The sequence below is a fragment of the Penicillium alfredii genome (genome assembly GCF_028826965.1).
Source record: "Penicillium alfredii strain IBT 34128 chromosome Unknown utg000009l_segment0_segment0, whole genome shotgun sequence".
Lineage (NCBI taxonomy): Eukaryota > Fungi > Ascomycota > Eurotiomycetes > Eurotiales > Aspergillaceae > Penicillium > Penicillium alfredii.
In genome coordinates this window covers 1834906-1853755 of record NW_026622706.1, presented here as the reverse complement: position 1 = coordinate 1853755, position 18850 = coordinate 1834906, and the positions used below count along the sequence as shown (strand labels likewise).

Below are 18850 nucleotides of genomic sequence, written 5' to 3'. Positions count from 1 at the left end.
TGAATCGAAGAAAAGAAGAGGGAAAAGGAGAGGGGGTAAATGAAAAAAAACCCCCATGAAAGGGGAGGTGTGGAAATAGTAAAAGACATGGACATGCAATCAAACAAAACAACAAAAATGATAAAATGCTCATGCGGATGCGTCATTGATGAATAAAGCTGGAGACGAATCAGTAAGGACATGGAGTAATAGAAAAAAAAATCAGATAATGGATGCGCTCATCGATCAAAAGAAAATTCTATGTTCTTCTCCCACATGTCGTATCTCAATCAAACCGGGAAACAAGGTCTGGTTAGAGTCTCAAAGCGTCGAGAATCTTCTTGGCCATCTCCCGGTACTGCCACATGCCACCCGAGACCTTCTTGAACTGAATGCCATGTAGCGAAAATAGAGGAACCTTGACTATGAGGATTTCAAACCGGAGGACGAGATTCTCTCCAGTGTCGCTCTGCACGCGGGTTGTCGTCTCACCGACGACTCGCTCACCGACCGCGCCGCCCTGAGATTGGTCTCGAGAAACAAACTCATCAGACCCCTCTGAGTTGGTGGTGAAACTGCGGTCCGGCGCTTGTGACCGGCGCTGCAACTTGGAGTGCTCCCGACTGTCGTCGTGGCTGAGTAGTCCACCAAAGCTGATTCGACGGCGATGCGATACTTGTCCCTGTCGGTCGGGGCTGGGAGGACCAATGTCGACTACCTTCTCAAGATCGATACTGGGAGCGTGCCGACAACTGAATCCACCCTTAATCTCGACATATTCCACTGCCAGCTGCTTTAAGACACGGATAATGTCGGCCCGAATGACAGGCAAGGGCTTGCTGCTGGTGGTCGAAACACTGAACAAGCCTTTGAGATAAACAGGCTTGGACAGATCCTCTCCTTCGTTGGCGCTCTCCAGTGCGGTTCCCGCACCAGAGATATCTGCATCGGTCTCCTCGGGGACATTGGCTTCCCGAGTGGCTTCCCGTCGAGCCCGCCGGGCCTGAATGCTTTCCTGGCGTGCATGGCCGAGAGACATCGTCCGTGCCGTGTGTGTCCGTCCACCGGTCTTAGCAGCGGCCTGATGTCTCTGGTTGTTAGGGCCAATCTGATCGGAACCACTTGTCGAAGGAGGTTGGCGGTCGGCGACATCCAATGTATCAGAATCAGTTCTGCGAGCGGCCCGTCGGGCGCGATAGTCTGCCGAGTTGACGCTGGTTGATCGCCCCAGGAATTTGTTGGACCGCGAGCCTTGCCCCGATCCTGGAGTTGTGAGGTAGTCTTGCCGCTGGGGCTGGCTGTCTCCTGGTTGGAGAGTGCCCGAAGAAGGTTCAGCCCGCCGGGTCCTCCGCACACTAAATCCACGGTGCAACGGGGAAGCAGAGTCGGCAGGGGGTTGAACATTGAGCGTAGGAGTGTTCGGGGTACTGATGCGCTCTCGCTCGACATCGCGGCTGCGGTCTTTGGTTCTGCGAGTGCTGAATCGTCGCAGTAGGCCGACAGCAGCACTTCCTTTCTTTGCCGGAGTGTCGGACTGCGATGCCACAGGCACAGCATGCGCGGATGGTGATGGAGTATGCAGAGTCTTCATTCCTTCCGGGGCCTCGTCCTCTCCATGTGTTCGAGCCCGCGGGCGAGACCGGCGGCCCACATCATGCTCGCCTGGAACCTGGTACTGGTTGGTGTGGGCAGCTTCCGGGGCAGCCAGATCGGGTACTTGGACTTCACCCGGGGATTGGCGGAGACCAAGAGCACCTGGCCGGGCTTCAGATCGCTCCCGGTCGAGTTTCTCTTTGACAAGGTGGTAGATGGATACCAAGGGGCTGTAGGCATTCAATGGGTCATTACCCAGCTGGATTGCCTCGGCCGAGGGAGCGGAAAGGGTGTCGCGACTGGCGGCGGAGTTTCGCCGCTTGTAAAAGTCGAACACGCCGCGCTTTCGCTCGGTATTGTTGGGAGCAGGCTGTTCACGGAAGTTGAGTCGTACAGCGTGTTGATATTCTTCCGATTCCAGCACTTTGGTTAACTGAGTGGTGATGTATTCCGGTGGACCGAAATCAAACCCTGTCATCTTCTTAATAACGTCGGGGTCCAGAGGGAGCTGCAAAGGCTCGCGGTGAGGGAGGTAGTTTTCGGGAGGTGTATTGAAGCCCTTATTCATCCATGGGTGGTTCATAATTTCGGCCAGACTAGCACGCTGCTTGGGATCCGTGACCAGCATGCGAGAGATGATGTGCCGACACTCTGTGTCATGTGTTAGTGACTGCCACGTATATTTAGGTTTAGAGCTTCACGAACCAGTGGTAAGACCCGGAGGATACTCCACAACGCCCTTCTTGATCTTGGCGTGAAGCTGAGGCATGCTCTGGTCATCGAATGGCACCTTGCCACAGACCAAAACATAGAGCACGATTCCAAAACTCCACACATCCACTTCCGGTCCCGTGTATTGCCTTGCTTGGAGTAGCTCCGGGGCAGCGAAATAGAGACTGCCGCAGAAGGTCTTCAAGAGACTTCTGGGGGAGAAAAGGTTGCTGAGACCAAAGTCAATGATTTTAATGTCACCGGTTTTGCTGATAAGAATGTTCTCGATCTTCAAGTCTCGATGTACGATGCTGTTGCGGTGGGAGTAATCCAGTGCGCTGGCAATTTGTCGCGCAAACTTGCGCGCCTGTTTTTCTTTTAACTTGCCATGGGAGATGATGTAGTCCAGCATCTGGCCACCGTTGACGTATTCAAAAAGCATGTACCAGTGGTACGTAGTCCGCACCACGTCTCTCATGCCACAGATATACGGATGGTTCACTAGGCTGACAATGGCGGCTTCTCGAGCGGTCCGAATTTCTTTCGAGCGATCGGCCCTTTCCGTCTCTCGGCTGCTGCGATGCTCTTCTGTGGAGAGGCGCGGGACGATCTTGACGGCGACCTGTAAGCGGGGTTAGTATGGACTGGCTGCTCAAGGATGCGAAAGCAGCCGCAACTGGGGGAAACGAACCTGTTCTCCAGTCTCCATATTCTTAGCCAACTTCACTTTGCCCATGCTCCCGGCACCTATAGTTTTCCCCAGTGCCCATTGGCCCGTCGGCGTTGTGATCGTCGTACGACGCCTAGGTTGAGCGGAGGCGGTCGGGGGAGCATTTGTTGCGGTCCGATGCTGCGAAGCATCGGTCGCAGCCGTGCCAGCCATATCAGAACTGTCCCGATGGTGAGTTTGCGCGGAAGGGTTCCTCTGGTGCCTTCGGGTGGACTCGGTCCGTGCAGTCGTCGGGCGCTCCTGAGAGCGTTCGGTAGAGGTTTCCCGGCGAGAAGGCATCCTCGCAACATTGGAAGTTTCGAAGTCCCGGCCAGCTACGCTGTCCAGCGCAGCGTAATTTGAGGGGGGCGACGATCATGAGAGGGGGTTTTCGAATAATGGGTCTGAGGGGGCTGGGAGGAGGTCGACGATCGGACCGCCACACTGCGCGTCCGATGGGGGAGATCCGACGGCGCAGGTCGATGGGAGGGACGAGAGGAAGTCGAATGACTGCGGACCACCGTTGGCGACGTCGATGCGGGCGTTGGAGCCGACATCACGACGAGGACGTTTCCGTGGGGATGGAGCGGTCAAAGGATGAGCGGGGAGCTGACGAGGAAGGAAGGCCACAGCCAGGGATCCCATGCACGATGGATCTTCCTGGTGTATTTTTTTTCTTGCGTAATTTCCCTCTGCTTCCTTCTTTTGTTGACGGCAGTTCTCAATGGAATTCAGATGCGATGGAAATGAAATGCGAAAGGGGGATGGGGAAGAGGGAGGAGGGAAGATGGGATGGATGCGGAGATCGGCCCAGGGGCTGCAACCAGGCACGAGTCGATACCCAAACAATTGCGTTTGGGGCTGGTTATATTCGAGGCACCGCCCCGAGGACTCGGGCAACAGGGGAATCCACCTAAGTAGGTTTCACGGGAATCAGTCTACCTCGCCAATTCCCAGGTGCATCGTGGTCCTTGCCCACGGTATACAAGAGCATGACATAATCCAGTCGAGGGACGTCATCTCCAGGGCTCAAAGACCCTTTCTTTTTGCATCCCATGTCCGTTGGCAATATTTCCTAATAAGCAATCTCTGGGTATTTGAACCATTTGCATTTCAAATACTATTTCACGCTTGCCTGACTGCCTCTCAGCGGGGGAGTTGAGTTATCGAGGATGGACATAGATGGCAGGTCACGTGGTGTACTAAAAATATCACCGAGTATGTATACCAGGTCTACAGTATCCAGAAGGTGTAAATTGATCATAAGTCCTATTGCCATCAAAACTCCGGATGATGTGTGATCCTTTGTCTTGTCACAGTTCTAATGGCCTTAGCAACATGGTGAGATCTCAATCAGTAATACAACAACTCAATCGCGAAGCTCAACAACCCGATCTATGAAGATTTTATCTCTCCACTGGAACTCGCCATGTAAGCCCCAGTTGCGCTCCCCATTGTGGGAACCTTTCATTGGATTAGGGGTGCCTCCAGAGATTCATGACTTGATGTACTATCCTGTGTTGTCCAACTTGCGCAGTCTCACTCCCTCTCGTTCGACTCCTTGCTGCAGAGACGGCATATCAAACGCGGTACCATCCCCTTCAAAGGGCACCTCGAGACATATTTCACGCAGTCGAGGGAAATACGCTGAATTATGCTGAATTATCTGGCGAATGGCAACCATAAGCAATCGAAACCGATCCTGATTGCCGGGTCTCATAACATGCAGCATCTCAAGCGATTGTGGTAGCCGCCTGTAGAGGGGTATTTTGGCGTTGGTAAAACCCTCCGGGTCTGCTCCCTGGGCTAGGCAGTCTTCTGGGGGTTTGATCAAGTACTCAACCACAGTATGTAGCTCAGTAAGTGCGTGAAGCTCGGCAAAATTGGCATGGTTGATGGGTCTTTTCACGGCATCTGCTATGCTCATTCTCGTGTAGATCTCCGAGGTCTCCTGGCTTGAATATAATAGCCAGATGCATTTGAGTGTGTCTCGTGCGGGGCGAAGCGCATGCGTAATAGCAATCGGGAAAGCATGATATCTTCTCGCAGGAAGACATCGCCATAGGGATTAACCCATTCACGATCGTGTATGAAAGTCTGAATAGAGTGGCATTGTCCGATAAAACGCCGCAGTATCGAATTATCAACATCGCATTCACGGAGCTCTAAATGGATCAGAGAAGGTGGTCCGTGATGGTCATCCACGACATGATCTTCAAAAAATGCCCACATGTTGCCAAAGAACTGGGTCAGCAATGGGTTCTGGGGAATTATAAAGACCATGCTTGCTCTGCTTCTATGGGTCGCGAAAAAGTCTATCCTCAGCTGGGTCAGGCTTTGAAGCACGAGTCTCCCGTCGGACAGCTTCTCTCAGCCAGCAAGTTGAGCCAAGACGTATGCAACAAATTTATCCTCCATTCTTGGTGAAATTTCCAGGCGTTGGAGCGATGGCAGGTACGCGAGAAGAACTGCAAGCACCGCCTCTGAATTCTGGGTGCTGGTGTATAACGAACCCTTCCAGCGTCCCCTATGCTCGTTGGAGAGTGGGATAGCCTGGACGGCACTCAGAAGCATCTCTTCTTCCGCTTTAACATGGTCAGTTTCCCAGAAAGGGTTATCTTTGGCCGCTGGGTTTAATATATTCGCGTCCCGCCCAAAAGAAACTCTGCTGGCATCAAGCCAGCGAACATATGAGGCAAGTTCAGGATTTTTGATCACCCAATGAGTGAAACACCATAGCTTGAATTGTAGTTAGTGGTTATTAGGGAGATCACGATAGGGGTTGCAGTCAGCATAGCGTACCTGGTGGCAATAGTATGCACCCCCATGTTTTTTGTAGTCGATCCCAGCATCCTGCTGCAAGTAGCCAGGTTCTCTCGAGACACTCGGCTGCCTGTAAATATGGACGATTCTGCGTGGAACACCGGTCCCTTCATGAAGCCCAACGAGATACCGCACCGAATTCTCGGCCTCGCCAGCATCCTACCCTCCGTCGTTAAGTGATATGTACTTTCAATCCTTTGCCCGCTCCAACAGACTCTCAAGCCGAGGCCATCTTCACAACAAATACAACATATAGATCCGGCCGCCTTTGATAATGACCAAGAAGGAAAAGATACTCCACCTTGTTTGGCTTATGCTTTGTCATATTTGGTTAACCTCATCCCTGGGTTGATTCAGCTATGAAGCAGTCAATGATGAATTATGAGATAGCTCGAGTATGTCATCTTTTCCCCTTTCCCCCTTTTTCTCTTTTGTTTGTTTATTTCTCTCTCTTTCGCTCCTGACCTCTCTTTTACTATTTTCTTTAGTGTCAACAACAGGCAGCATGGGCTGGCGAACAAGAGTAACAGAAAACCTCCAGCCACTTTTTATCCGACTTGAATACAAACTACAGAAAAAAGGACATTGGAATATAACACAGTTCCTACGTCTATTGCAGTCCTTCCAATATTACTTTGTTTCGCCCAAAGACCATACGCTGTGGGAACAAAGTGTGATTGAACTCGAAATCCATCTCTGCGAAATTGTTCAGCATGAGGCGTTTCTGAACGATCAATACCAGAACCTTCAGAAGATACTATCAACTTCCGGACAACCGAAAAAAGACGATCTTGATCAACAAGAAGAGAAATTGCAGCAATGGAGAGAAGAATTAAATCTTCTTAACCAAGAGTACTGGAGTACTGAGCGGAAGATTTATACGAACAACCAACGTTGCCCTGATCCAGTTACCCAACGGGCATACCGCGCTTACCGGGAAGACCCTCAATGGTATCTATTTCCTTGGCTCTGTCAGGATTGTGCAGGAAGGGGTGGCTGTTGCGCTCGTGCCTGTGGATGTTGTCGGAAGCCACGGAGCCTTAATCTTGATCGACCTCAAGGTCAAGGCCACTGTACTAAATGGTGTGGTTGCTGCATTGAGGCTCGTGGGTTCACCTTGAATGAGGAACAGGAAAAGCTATATCGACCTCCCTTCGACCTCACAAAAGAGTGGATAGATGACTATAGCTTTGGTCTTCTGAACGGCTACATTTGGGGTATCAGGATGCCTACCTTATACAGCGAATAAGATGCTCTTGCTTGAACTTTTTGTTTACTCGAGCTTCTGCTTTCCTCTTTCCCTCTCTCTTTCCTTCTCTTTCTTTTCCCTCTCTTCCCCCTCTCTCCTCTCTTTTCTCCCCCCGAACCGTGAAGACCAAGTGCCCTGCCTCCCTGCGTTTCGTTTCGCTTTTTTTTCTTCTTCAAAAGTTTCTTTTTTTTTAATAAAAAGAAATGCCCTTAGTGGGCTTGAAAATGCCTTTGGAAAAGGGGCAAAGCTCCGGGATGTCTTCCTTTGGAGCATGGTGATGTTTGCGCTGCCCTTCGTCGCCTACGTGTTTGTGCTGTGGTTCCGCGCGTGGCTCAGCGCCAGATAAGTCAATCTTGATGCTGCAAAAGAAACAGAATGTACTAATCGATGAGTGTGCTGAGATACCCACCCCGGGAGCCTCTACGCTCGGCCCCTAGTCCGGGAGCGCTAGAGCTCAACACCCGGGCCCAGTCTCCGACTCCGACAACGCCCCCGACGCCCCCACAAGCGGCCACACAAGGCCAGGGTAGCCCCACGGGGGTGAATCCGCAGCCGGCATGGAGAAGGTGGATTGTCCTTGCGCGTCGTCGTTTGCGGCTGTGAGGAGGGTTGTTTGTGTTTTTATTATCATGATTTGTGTTGGCTCGAGTTGTGTCTGGGTTGTCTGTTGTCTGTTGTTTATTATTATTGTTGTATATAATTATCATCATTGAACCTCATCATCTGCCTCGGTCAGATGTGGAAGCTTGATCAAGAACATGGAAGTCCACTCCCTGAATAGGAATTCTTGTAACCCATAAGATAGTTATAGCGAGGCTGTGATGCTGTGTCCTTTTGGCATGCCATCTGTATACCACCGTAATGGCAGAAAGACATCAAGTTGCGGTATATCTCCCTAAGCCAAATTGGCATATGAATACCACAAAGGAAATCTGAGCCTTCTTAACTTGACTGATGCGCCTTTTCTGTTGTTGGGCCGCCCGAATGCCTAGTGCGCCCTCGACAGAGCTCGATAACCTCCTCGCCTCGTCCGTCCCCGCCCTAAATGGGCTTGAAGTTGCCTTTGGTAAAGAGGTGAAATCCCGGGATGTTGTCCTGTGGAGCTGCCTAGTGATTCTTTTGATCGCCGTCGCCATCGCGTCGTAGCTATCGTCCGCACTCATCGAGCTCTTATAGAACATGGCGCTAGCGAATCCAGTCGACGAGTAGATGCCGTGGTCGCCCAATATAGGAGACTGCCACCGTTCCAGGTGTGGGTCAGCCTCTCCGTTGGCTCCCAGCGTGCACCCTTTCAGCGCGGCCCAGTCCCGGGGGTACATGACCCTGGACTGCGGTCTCGTGGTGGTCTTGCAGGTTTGATCCTACGCCCGGTAAGTCCGGTGCCACGTTGATTTCAAACTTGCGCAGCTCATCCTTGGGGCCAACACCATTCAGCTTCAGTAGCTGCGGGGAGTTGTATACTGCTCCGGCGACAATGACCTCGTGCGAGGTCGAGGCCGTGCCTGGGGTGCCTTTTTCAGCTTCCTTGGACCGCGGACTAGCGCGGAAGAGATATTGGCCGTCGAAAAACTCCACGCCCGAAGCTCGAGCTGGATTCACAGAGTGGTCGAAGGTGAATTTGGTGGCGAACCAACTAGTGCGGATATCCAGTGGGTACTTCTTGGATCCATCATGCCTTCTGGCATCTCGCACAGCCGTAAGGAACTAAGGAACTCACGCGGGCCGTTATGGTGGCTATCGTCCGTGACGATGGGAATTTGGTAGTAGCCTGGAGATGTGTCGCGCGACTTGGTATCTTGATTGGCATCCCTAGCCAAGAGCGTGCCCAGGTTGAAGACCGAATTGGTTTGATTGCCCAGAGCAAAAGCTCCGCCTAGTAACATGCTGAGAAGCTGCGGGTCTTTGAGGACAAGGTCCATGGGTGCTGTCTGGGTACTCAGCCAGCCCTTATCCCCATGACCCGGAGTTCCAGGTAGCAAATAGTGGTTGTTGTCCATACGCTCAAAATACCGGCGCATCTTCTCTGGGGACCATGAGCCATCTCCCGTAAGCGTGGCGATGTATTCGAAGTCGGACTGGTGTGGGTAGACCGTGATGAGGGCATTGTGTGCGGTGCAGCCGCCGACGGTGCTGGTCCGCGGGTATAGCGTGCCCTTCATGGTTGAGCCCTGTGGCGGGTGCAGTCATGTATATTCGGTCCCGGCAGGTGTCTCGTAGGTGGTCTTGTAGTCTCGGGCTTGTCGGCATCGTCTGCGTAGTGGCGTATGAAAAAGTTCCAAGAAATCGACTCGTCCTCGGACGCTTTAACTGAGAAGGCTGGCACGGTACAGTTGGTGTTCTTTCCCTGGTCGTCGCCTGCCTCAATCAGCAGGGTTTTGTGACCAGCGAGGGCAAGTCGAGCAGCCAACGGGCTGCCGCCTGCTCCAGAGCCCACAACGACATATTCATAACCCGTAAGCTCGACGGCTGTAACCGAACTCGCGAGGAGAGCGGCCAGGCCAAGAAATCGACGAAGAAACATGGCAGTTATGACTCTTCGAGAGGAAACTCAAAGAGGCCGGGTTAGAGCTTGTCATATTTTTCAGGCCTATGCGAGGGCTACCGGGATAGGGCTGCCGCCCCAAACCGGTCTTGTTGTGCTTTTACAAGTGTGAAACCTGGAAATCAGAGATTCTTCACAAGCGAGATTGAGTTTGGCGATCTGATCGGTGATCGGACTTGTTATTCGCAGAGATCAAGCATATCCCCACGCGTGGGTCCTGCCAAGCACGTGGATGAAGTAAATAGTTCGCCGGCAATCCCGGTGCCGATGTTTCGTGGAGGACAGTGGATGCTGAAGAATTGTTGGAATTATCCACAAAACGTGTTCGCTGCCGAAGCATCTTGAGTCAACAGGATTGAGGTTTATGTTGCAAAAGGATTGAATAGATGGATACTCATCCTCGAACATTGAAAAGGAAACACAGTTTAATCCATGCAGTCTTGATATGAGGACATGAATACATGCATATCATACAAAAATTAAGCTGGAGGACAACATAACAAAAGAGGGTCAACATACTAACATTTATGGATACCAGTTCAGCCACCAACTAGCAGCTGTACTGCCGGAGGAAAAGGGTGTTGAGCATCGAAATCATCCAGCTCGCTCCCGTCGCCGCTATATCCCATATGCTCTCGATTGTCATCAAGAATGCGTCCATACTCGAGTAGGAGAAGGTACAAGTAAATGTCAAGGTCCTCGTCCCGCAACACCCGCTGTGCCCATTCCCTGCTCTGGGTGGCAATCATCTCGGCCTCAAAGTCATGCGTAGAGACTTTGGGAGCAGGGACATGTCCATCACTTCCAGAAGAAACCGTTGAATCCAGGCCTAGAAAGTAGGTCATGAGTGCGTAGAGGTCGTCGTAGCGGTTATCCATTGGAACGAAATGGGTCCAAGCGAAGAGACGGGAATCGTGCCATTCGCGGAAGATAGTTGCCTTGATGCCCAGGGATCTGCTTTGCTGGAAGGCACGCCATCGGCCAGAGAAGCTGTGTCCATCGATATCCGCCAGATACTTTGCTTCGAATTGCTCCGCAAATTCCTTGGGTTCCTTATACGTCCACACTCCCTCGTAGAACGAGCAGTCCGGAATGCAGCCCCATGCCTCGGTGAAGCCAACATCGAAATGCTCCATGGAGAAATTCCCTGCCAAGAAATCTGGAAATTCGTGGAAGTTCTTCTGATTGTCTTCGGTGAGAATTGAGACTGTCTGTGAGTTCATCTCAGTGCCGTTGGCCATTTGCACGAAGCGCTGACGATGTAGATGCTGCCAGTTATCTGCAAGCTGGACCCCGCCTGATGTGACGCCGCGCCATATCATAGAATCGTTCTTCTTGTGCCATTCAACATCCCGGCTCGGGTCGTACTGATATCGAGGGTCCTTCAAGAAATACATGTTGGCAGGGAAGAGGATATCATTGTTGACACTGGTCTTGCATTCGCTGAACACGGGGAGCAACTTTCTTGAGACTGTGTTGCTGGAAGCAGAGAACAGAAAACCGTGTTTGTCTCCAAGAATGGATCCCACAGTGCAGAGATCCGATGAGCCGGTAAAATTAGCAACAAAACCCCCGAGTGATGACTTGTAGAGCTTATCGGCATCCTCAGAGGTCATTGTGAGATCCTGAGCTGGAGAATCGTGAGGACAAGCGTCCCTGGCATATTCCATGTAATGTTTCCCAGCGACAGAAAACCACTCCGGGTTGCCGCTTTTGTCTACCCCGGCCTGATCCTCATAGAGGTAGCTCATGTTAGAAGTAAACTGGTTCTGCGTTTCACTGGGCATATTCCTTGTAGCTGCTTCGGCATGGAGGTATTCTTGGATAACCTCATAAGGAACCAATACTCGAGGCTGGTCCATAACATTCATCGCAATATCCATGTCTGGCAGGTATCCGGCAAGTCGTTTGATGGATTTTACCAATGTCTCAGCCCGCCAGCCATCCGTCTTCAAGAAGACCTGCTTGTTTCGAATCCGGATGCCCGCGATTCCATTACTTTCTTGTAACCGAGCTGCCATCCGACGAATCTCATGGGGACGAATCGCCCAGTAGGGTCGCAAGTCTCCGCTGATCTGCTGGAAGTCGTCGACATGATACACCCCGTGCTCTCGCGCAAATGTATACCATTCTTTGAACCCCGGCGGAGGGTGTCGTCCGTAGGTTTGTCGGTATTTGACTACGGCGCCACGGAAGCTTGTTGAGCGACCTTCATCGTATTGCTGCCACCGGCGACTCGACTCTCTCATCAAATCAGTGATGGGATGCGTATCATTTGCATATTGGCCTGGCGGGGATTGGGTGAATGGGCGCCATAGCGTGAGCTTCGGGGGACGAATCACGGAAGAATCTGTTAGAATTTCCAAATTGATGAGGCAGATCCCCACTGTTATCCCAGCTAGGAGCAGGTAGAATGACTTGCGGCTTCCTGGCAGACCGCAACGCATTCTGGACAAAGTCGCCGGGTCTCGCCGGAGACAAGTTCCGGGTGTCGGATCAACTAGAATTAAGACCTGCAGCGAATTGAATGGATGGGGATGAGATTTCAATTTGAAGCACTATAATGAGGGAAAGAGAATCATCATGGGGGAGAGAAAGACAAAAACGAAAGGACCGTGGCAAGCAAACGGACAAACACCCCAAGATTTGGTCCTTCCACGCCCAAGTAGACGAGGCATAATTCGATGCCTCAAATTATCTGGGTATTTGTATAAATGATTCATTAAGTATATCTGAAGAGAACATAGCTCGTCACACCTTCACTCTATAAGAATTGGCCGTATTCTACATAAGTAGTATGTGAGCTAAATCATCATTGTGCGTCACTTGGCCTTGTATGCGTACTTTTATACTTGATTCGACCTAGAAAAGGCATGTATATTATGGAATTTATCATCTACAATCTCTATATTAGAGCCACAAATGCTCCATGTTGAGTCTCCCCTCCCCGCCGTCTCCCCTTCCACATCTATCCACCTAGGGCTATGTGAAGACTAAGTCACCGTGGTATCCACCAGTGGGGAAAAAAATCTGGAATCTCACCGACTCGTCTAGCTGGATCTTTTCTCCAAGGTATTCTCGGGTTTCTCAGCCTGATTATATGCACAATAGGATGTGTCTGTATTTTATTCTCGGTATTTATATTGAGGAAAGTGTAAAACGCGCCGATTTCAAGGAAGATTTATGTTGGTGGGAGAGGAAACCAACGGTACAGTTGGACAATCCCATTGATAAAAAATGAATGGCCTTCTCTGTTTCAGTATTTTCAAGTAACCTGGATACCAAGTTTGGCGCAAGAAGTCAAGTATCAAGCTGACTTTTTATAAGAAGGCCTCCTCGGGCCCCCTCTGGCTCATTTTCCGAGAATCTGGTGGGGTCCTGACTATTCCAAGCTCAACCTTTCTTCACTCAAAGAACTTCTGAGAGGGAATAAAGAGGAAAATGGAAGAGAAATCAATTCCGATGCTGCAACTATACATTGTATCTAGAAGGTCAGGTGACTCTGGTCGATGAGTCAGTGTTTACTAATCCCACCTTGGCATCGAGCTTCTTCCGCAGGTGAGGAATGATTCAAGCTTCTTTTCTGTTGTTTCACGCGTGAAGTTGCAGGTCATGCTACTGACATGACCTTTGACTTGTCCCTTATGGGTGACTCGTCCCTAGCCTAGTCATAATGACCACAAAACGCTCACGCGCAACTTTCGAAGCTGATCTTCAGGCTCAGCAGTCACCATACGCCGTGTACGGAACCCCACTACCGCCACTCGACGAGTCAGTCCGTGATGATGGCTCCTACATGCCGGTGTGGAAGCAGGAGGTGACTGATGAGCGGGGGAGGAAGCGTCTCCATGGAGCCTTCACAGGTGGGTTCAGTGCTGGGTGAGCATCTACTCTCTCACAGCGGAGCTCTTGCGCACAGCTGCTAAATCATTTCTAGGTATTTCAACACGGCCGGATCTAAAGAAGGATGGGCTCCCGCGACGTTTATCTCGTCTCGCCAGAACCGCGCGCGCAATATGAAACAAGTGCAAAAACGGCCCGAGGATTTTATGGACGAGGAAGATCTACGCGAGCAGGAGGAATCAAGACAACTACAAACAGCCGATGGCTATGCCGGGTTTGGCTCGACTGAGACGGACGCTACCCGGCGAGCTGGGCTTATGGATATTTTGAAGACTGGCGGCGAAACCATGGGTGTGAAGCTGTTGAAGAAGATGGGCTGGCGGGAAGGTCAAGGCATCGGGCCCAAAGTGCGCCGCAAGGCCAACCTCGATGACATCGTTGACGGGGAGACTGCCGATCAAACATATCTCTTTGCGCCTGATAATCCGCCAATGGTTGCCTTGGTCCGCAAAACGGATCACAAGGGGCTTGGTTTCGAAGGAGAGGCGCGGCTCGGCGATTCTCACACATCTACACACGAGAAACCCGACGACAAGAGCACCGACTCATTCTTTGGTGGACGACTAGCCATCCAGGAGAAATCTAAACCGTCGAAACCGAAAGAGTCCCGGCGGGGCGCATTCGGCGTTGGCATCCTGAACGATACCGGGTCGGACGACGAGGACCCCTACTCGCTAGGCCCACAGATTTCATATAGCAGGACCATTGGGGGAGACAAGAAGAAAAAGAAGAAAGACAAACTAGACGACACAAGGCCTACAATCGCCTCGTCCAATCCTCTACTCGGGGCTAAGCCTGTCTTCATATCAAAGAAGGTAGCAGCCGCACGGGGTACAGGAGGATTTCGGAAGTGTCGCGATGGTCGACTGCCGCTGGATGGTTTCATCTTGGCCGAGGCTCTTTCGGACCTGTCTGTGTCGCAGGAGAAGAAATACGACCCGCCTCAAATCCCCGAGGGCTGGAAATCGGCCAAGAAACCAACGACTGAACGGGACACATCGAATTATCTCTCTACTGCTGATGCTGCTAAAGCATCGTCACTCAATCCAAGCTCTAGAGCAGCAGTTCTGGGCGAAACCCAATTACCTGGCAAATCCATCTTTGACTGGATGACCCCAGAGGCGCGAGAACGGATTGTCAAATTAACCGGAAACGCCAATTTACCTCAAGCTCTGGGAGAGAAAGGCCCCAAAGGGCATGGGCTGTCTGAGTCGGAGAAACGAAAGGATTTATGGGGCCTTGTCCCAAAGCTGGACAAGCAATTTGCCGTCCAAGCCTTGACTCGGGCCGTCAGCGGGTGGATGCCTTACGCAGAAGACGAAGGAAAACGTGCGCGTTACCGGACATTCCTTGAAGTCCGGGCAGGGCTTCGCCAGACGCTGCCAGACCGACTGCCCGAATCCAGCACCGACGATTGGGTGGCGGAAATGCAGGAGTTTGCTCGGGCTGCCGAGGTCTTCAAACCCATGTCTGGGGTCATGGCATCCCGCTTCACGTCAGCATCTTCTGCACCCAAGGTCGCTTCCGATGCACCGGATTCAGCCGACTCGCCTCTCGGCCGACCCGCAGAGAAGCCCGATGATCCCGCGGTGGCAGCCGCAAAAGTCGGCATGTTCGGTCAAATGACTCGTAGCACTGTCTCGTTTTATCCGGCTCGCCTGCTGTGCAAGCGTTTTAATGTTAAGCCACCGGCGCATGTTCAAGTCGACCCTGGAGAACCGCCCGGAACTTCCGACCAGGGACCGAGCTCGCGATTCCAAGCCGGTGCACCTCCAAGTGATGGGCCCAAGGAACTGGTCTCTCGTGATATTATGAATCGGCTCATGATGGAGTCGACGGGCCATTCTATCGCTGAATCTGATTCTGCGACTGCGGCACCTCGGCCACCAGTGGAACCTGAGCGCAACGATGCACTCGAAGCCCAACGGCCTGATGATGCACTGTTCAAGGCTATTTTTGGCGATGACGATGACGATGATGAATAGTCTGTAATTCAGCATATACTTCTCTGTAAATACCAAGCAATCCAGTGTAACACGGTCAAAACGGACTGCAGCAGTGTGGTTTGACAATCTTTTGCATCGAGGCAAATGGAACGCTGGAATGCCCGATTGCTGAATGTCAGGAGGGCCCGCAAAGCTTAGATCACCGTTGACCCACAGTTCCTCTTCGCCCCCTCTCACATCATCTCCCCTCCTCCGCCTATGGAGCCTCCTAATCGCATGCAAGATGGTGAGTCGATGAAATCCCCCAAAATCCCCGATCAGCTGGCTGGTTGAGGATCGCATTGTCTCCCACACAGTGAGACACTGTTTGCTGTCACACGAGCGGCGAGTTCCCTCTTCGCAAGACCGGTCGATCCCCCAGATAAGCACAATTCCCTCACTGATACTTTCTCTCTTTTCTTTGCTGGATAGGGCTGCTGCGCGTCTGTCCCGTCGCATAACGGCGACCATCCCCACTATCAAAGCGAAGTCACCGAGGACGGCAGTCCCCCAACCTCTCGCGCCGACAGCGACCCGCCAGTCCCGACACATGCCGGCCGACGACGGACGCGGCGCGCGCCCAACCTCCCACTGGGCGAGCACTACAACCAACCGCTGCGACCGCATGTCTGGTACAGCAAGCGACAGACCTGGACACGCGCACAGCTGGACCGCGAACGCTGCGAGTTCTTCGAGACTCGCGTGACCGGCCGCCCTGAGGTGTGGGCGGCGCTGTCGACGGCCATCTCGCTGCTGCACGCAGGCGACACGCCCACCGCACAGAGCATCATCGATGCCGCCGGCATTACCGTCCCCACTGGCGATCTCTGCGAGGGCTGCTACGACGAGCAGGGCGTTCTCTACCGGCTGCCGCAGTGTATTGTCAGCGATCCCGAAAATATACTCCCCGGTCCTAAGCTATCCGGAGATGGGCATGACGAGCTCGATCCCGGAAGCCTCTCCGATGGCAATCTGGCCACCGATGACGCCTCGGCCGATGAGTTGATCGCCCGGGATATTGAGCGCCGCCGCGACGAGAAGGGTAAAACCAGTGAACGGGACTTGATCCGCGTGCAGGCTCGTCTCAGTGATCGTGGCGGTCCCGATTTAATGCTGTCTATCGGCAAAAACCAGAGCGTGGGCTTTCTAGCTCGCAAGGTCCATCAGGAAGCAGAGGTAGGGTTTTTTCTCACTCACTTTATCCCTTCTGTCCATTTACTCACATCTTTCTCTTGGTCGTCTTACAGCTTTCGCGGCATGAGCGTGTCCGAATCGCCTATCTCGGGCGCATGCTGAAAGAGTCCGAGTCTCTACCCGAGCAAGGATGGCAGAGCGGCCATGTCATTAATGCCTTGATCACCATGCGCAACCCAGTCTCCTAGGCTTTGGCAAGTCTATGACTCGGAGGGAATTGTTCGAGTATCCATACCGAGGCTCGACTATGGCCATCTCGCCCTTTTTGCTTCTTTCTTTTTCGTCTATTTGCTCTCATCTCCAGCGTTCTGGCGTTTCTATCTCCGATTTGATGTCTTATGCATAATACCCCAATGTTTTCCTTACACTCCCTGCTTTTTTTGGGGTTATCCTGTCGAGGCCTGTGGCCTTTTTGACCTGCTAGCTGTGCCGACATTTACTACTGTCAGGGTCGGGCATCTTCTATCTCTGGGATCTTCATGATCTCTTCTAGTGGAGTTGGTTAAGTAGTGCGGTATGGCTGATTTTTACGGTAGCACGACTGAATGAACCATCATTTTATTTTATTGCTCTTCATTTGATCACGTAGATTATCGAGAGAAAAATTCAACTAATGAAGAAGAAGAAAAAATTAAGGCATGCCGAGGTATCATCCCCAGGATAAAGGCGGAAAACGTCGGTCCAAAAAGATTGCATCATCCGTGAATCGAACACGGGCCTCGTCGATGGCAACGACGAATTCTACCACTAGACCAATGATGCTATTGTTGCGGAAGAGTCAAACCTTTTATGTTTAACACACAGAACCATTCCTACGTAGTGTGTAAACATTAGGCCTGGCCTCCTGTGTTTTTCATATCGAGATAAATTTTTAAGTCGAAATTTATTTCAGATCTTATATGAATAGTCTAACGACTGTAAATACCAACAAATCAAATTATTATAACCGATTTCGCAATGCTTCATTTGATATAGAAATTGGTCAGGCCTACGAAATATATATATTGAAACTGCCTCATCGAACTATGTCTTTGCTTTTTTTTCTTAAGAAAAAAACCAAAATTAAAAAAGATTTAAATCAATGAATCCATGGCTATTTAAAAAAAACCCCTTCAAATTCCCTAGCCCTTTTATGCAGGTTGCCCAGTTCATGTGTAGGTCATTCGACTTAGCGTTGACCTTATTGTCTCTCCAGGGCTATTTTGTAGGTCGGCGACGTCGCTACCCATCTCGATCAAACCGAATCTCGGCTAGTAGGTGAGAAGATATTCGGCCAGCGTCTTCCGCGAAAATTCTGGGCAACCAGCTTGGTTGAGCTGGAGGAATTTTGGGTTGACATTTCCATGCCATCGTTGACATGGCTTGTTTCGAAGGTCGATTCATCACCGGGGTGTTTCGGCCAGAAATTCTTGAAAAAGAGCTCTCGAACAAGGGCATGAATGAGCGTAGTAGATAAAGAAAGAAATGCTCGCCTCAAACCACCGCGGGCGGACTGGCATTTCCACAATTGCTTAGGATGAAGCATTCTCCAGGTTGACAAGAAGGGCAGATTTCCTCTTCAAAAGAATGTGACCTGACCTGTAGGACGAAGCAAGTCAAATTCAAGTCGACCTGAAACCACTGGAACTCGTTTCGATCTTTGAGCCCATTAAAAGGCAGATACCCTTGCTGCAGTCGAGTATCACCGGAAGAGAACCCAAGCAAAAGCAGTTGCAGCGATTGGAATGCAAGACAACCAAGAGCCGACTTCAACATGTGGTTGGGTTTCTGTCATTTCGTGTTTGTAGCGTATTCCGAATCCAGCAGATTGTCATATGCCCATGGGTAAGGAAAAGCGAATGATCAACCCTGGAAGCTCCAGTATGCCTCTGAATCGAGGATAGGGGGAGTCATAAGACAACACCCAGTCACCCAGTCGTTTTCATGAATTTGGCCTTGCGTTTGCCTTTCTCGGCTCTCTTTCCAAGACCCAACAGACCAGAGGATCCACGAGGTAACACCCCCAGACAAATGACACACTCTCAATTGTGTTGTTCAATATATGACCAATTTGAGCCACACTTTCCCATGCAATTTCCGGCTCCATCGACACAATAGACCAGAGAATCCACGAGGTGAACACACTCCAGCCATTATAGACAGAAGCACAATCATCGGACCCA

General features: G+C 51.4%; 9 protein-coding genes across 9 annotated transcripts; 3 read left to right on the top strand and 6 right to left on the bottom strand.

The window, feature by feature from the left end:
• Positions 1 to 292: 292 nt before the first annotated feature.
• Positions 293 to 3292, bottom strand: kin1 (putative serine/threonine protein kinase Kin1; the record flags this gene model as incomplete). The annotated part of the gene is made up of 3 exons (XM_056657138.1): positions 293 to 2223; positions 2278 to 2905; positions 2975 to 3292. The coding sequence occupies 3 exons, from the start codon at positions 3290 to 3292 to the stop codon at positions 293 to 295; spliced, it is 2877 nt and encodes a 958-aa protein (XP_056509938.1).
• Positions 3293 to 3367: 75 nt separating this feature from the next.
• NUU61_006610 (uncharacterized protein) lies at positions 3368 to 3637 on the bottom strand (the record flags this gene model as incomplete). Its single annotated transcript, XM_056657137.1, has 1 exon — positions 3368 to 3637. One exon carries the CDS (start codon positions 3635 to 3637, stop codon positions 3368 to 3370), a length of 270 nt encoding a protein of 89 aa, XP_056509937.1.
• Positions 3638 to 4502: 865 nt separating this feature from the next.
• Positions 4503 to 4919, bottom strand: NUU61_006609 (uncharacterized protein; the record flags this gene model as incomplete). Its single annotated transcript, XM_056657136.1, has 1 exon — positions 4503 to 4919. The coding sequence occupies one exon, from the start codon at positions 4917 to 4919 to the stop codon at positions 4503 to 4505; it is 417 nt and encodes a 138-aa protein (XP_056509936.1).
• A 266-nt stretch (positions 4920 to 5185) lies between these two features.
• Positions 5186 to 5479, top strand: NUU61_006608 (uncharacterized protein; the record flags this gene model as incomplete). Its single annotated transcript, XM_056657135.1, has 2 exons — positions 5186 to 5386; positions 5429 to 5479. 2 exons carry the CDS (start codon positions 5186 to 5188, stop codon positions 5477 to 5479), a joined length of 252 nt encoding a protein of 83 aa, XP_056509935.1.
• A 2842-nt stretch (positions 5480 to 8321) lies between these two features.
• On the bottom strand, positions 8322 to 9223 carry NUU61_006607 (glucose-methanol-choline (gmc) oxidoreductase; the record flags this gene model as incomplete). The annotated part of the gene is made up of 2 exons (XM_056657134.1): positions 8322 to 8739; positions 8778 to 9223. The coding sequence occupies 2 exons, from the start codon at positions 9221 to 9223 to the stop codon at positions 8322 to 8324; spliced, it is 864 nt and encodes a 287-aa protein (XP_056509934.1).
• Positions 9224 to 9247: 24 nt separating this feature from the next.
• Positions 9248 to 9585, bottom strand: NUU61_006606 (uncharacterized protein; the record flags this gene model as incomplete). Its single annotated transcript, XM_056657133.1, has 2 exons — positions 9248 to 9314; positions 9353 to 9585. 2 exons carry the CDS (start codon positions 9583 to 9585, stop codon positions 9248 to 9250), a joined length of 300 nt encoding a protein of 99 aa, XP_056509933.1.
• Positions 9586 to 10145: 560 nt separating this feature from the next.
• NUU61_006605 (uncharacterized protein) lies at positions 10146 to 12053 on the bottom strand (the record flags this gene model as incomplete). Its single annotated transcript, XM_056657132.1, has 1 exon — positions 10146 to 12053. One exon carries the CDS (start codon positions 12051 to 12053, stop codon positions 10146 to 10148), a length of 1908 nt encoding a protein of 635 aa, XP_056509932.1.
• Positions 12054 to 13279: 1226 nt separating this feature from the next.
• On the top strand, positions 13280 to 15494 carry NUU61_006604 (uncharacterized protein; the record flags this gene model as incomplete). The annotated part of the gene is made up of 2 exons (XM_056657131.1): positions 13280 to 13485; positions 13544 to 15494. 2 exons carry the CDS (start codon positions 13280 to 13282, stop codon positions 15492 to 15494), a joined length of 2157 nt encoding a protein of 718 aa, XP_056509931.1.
• Positions 15495 to 15713: 219 nt separating this feature from the next.
• On the top strand, positions 15714 to 16876 carry NUU61_006603 (uncharacterized protein; the record flags this gene model as incomplete). The annotated part of the gene is made up of 3 exons (XM_056657130.1): positions 15714 to 15741; positions 15985 to 16652; positions 16742 to 16876. 3 exons carry the CDS (start codon positions 15714 to 15716, stop codon positions 16874 to 16876), a joined length of 831 nt encoding a protein of 276 aa, XP_056509930.1.
• Positions 16877 to 18850: the final 1974 nt, after the last annotated feature.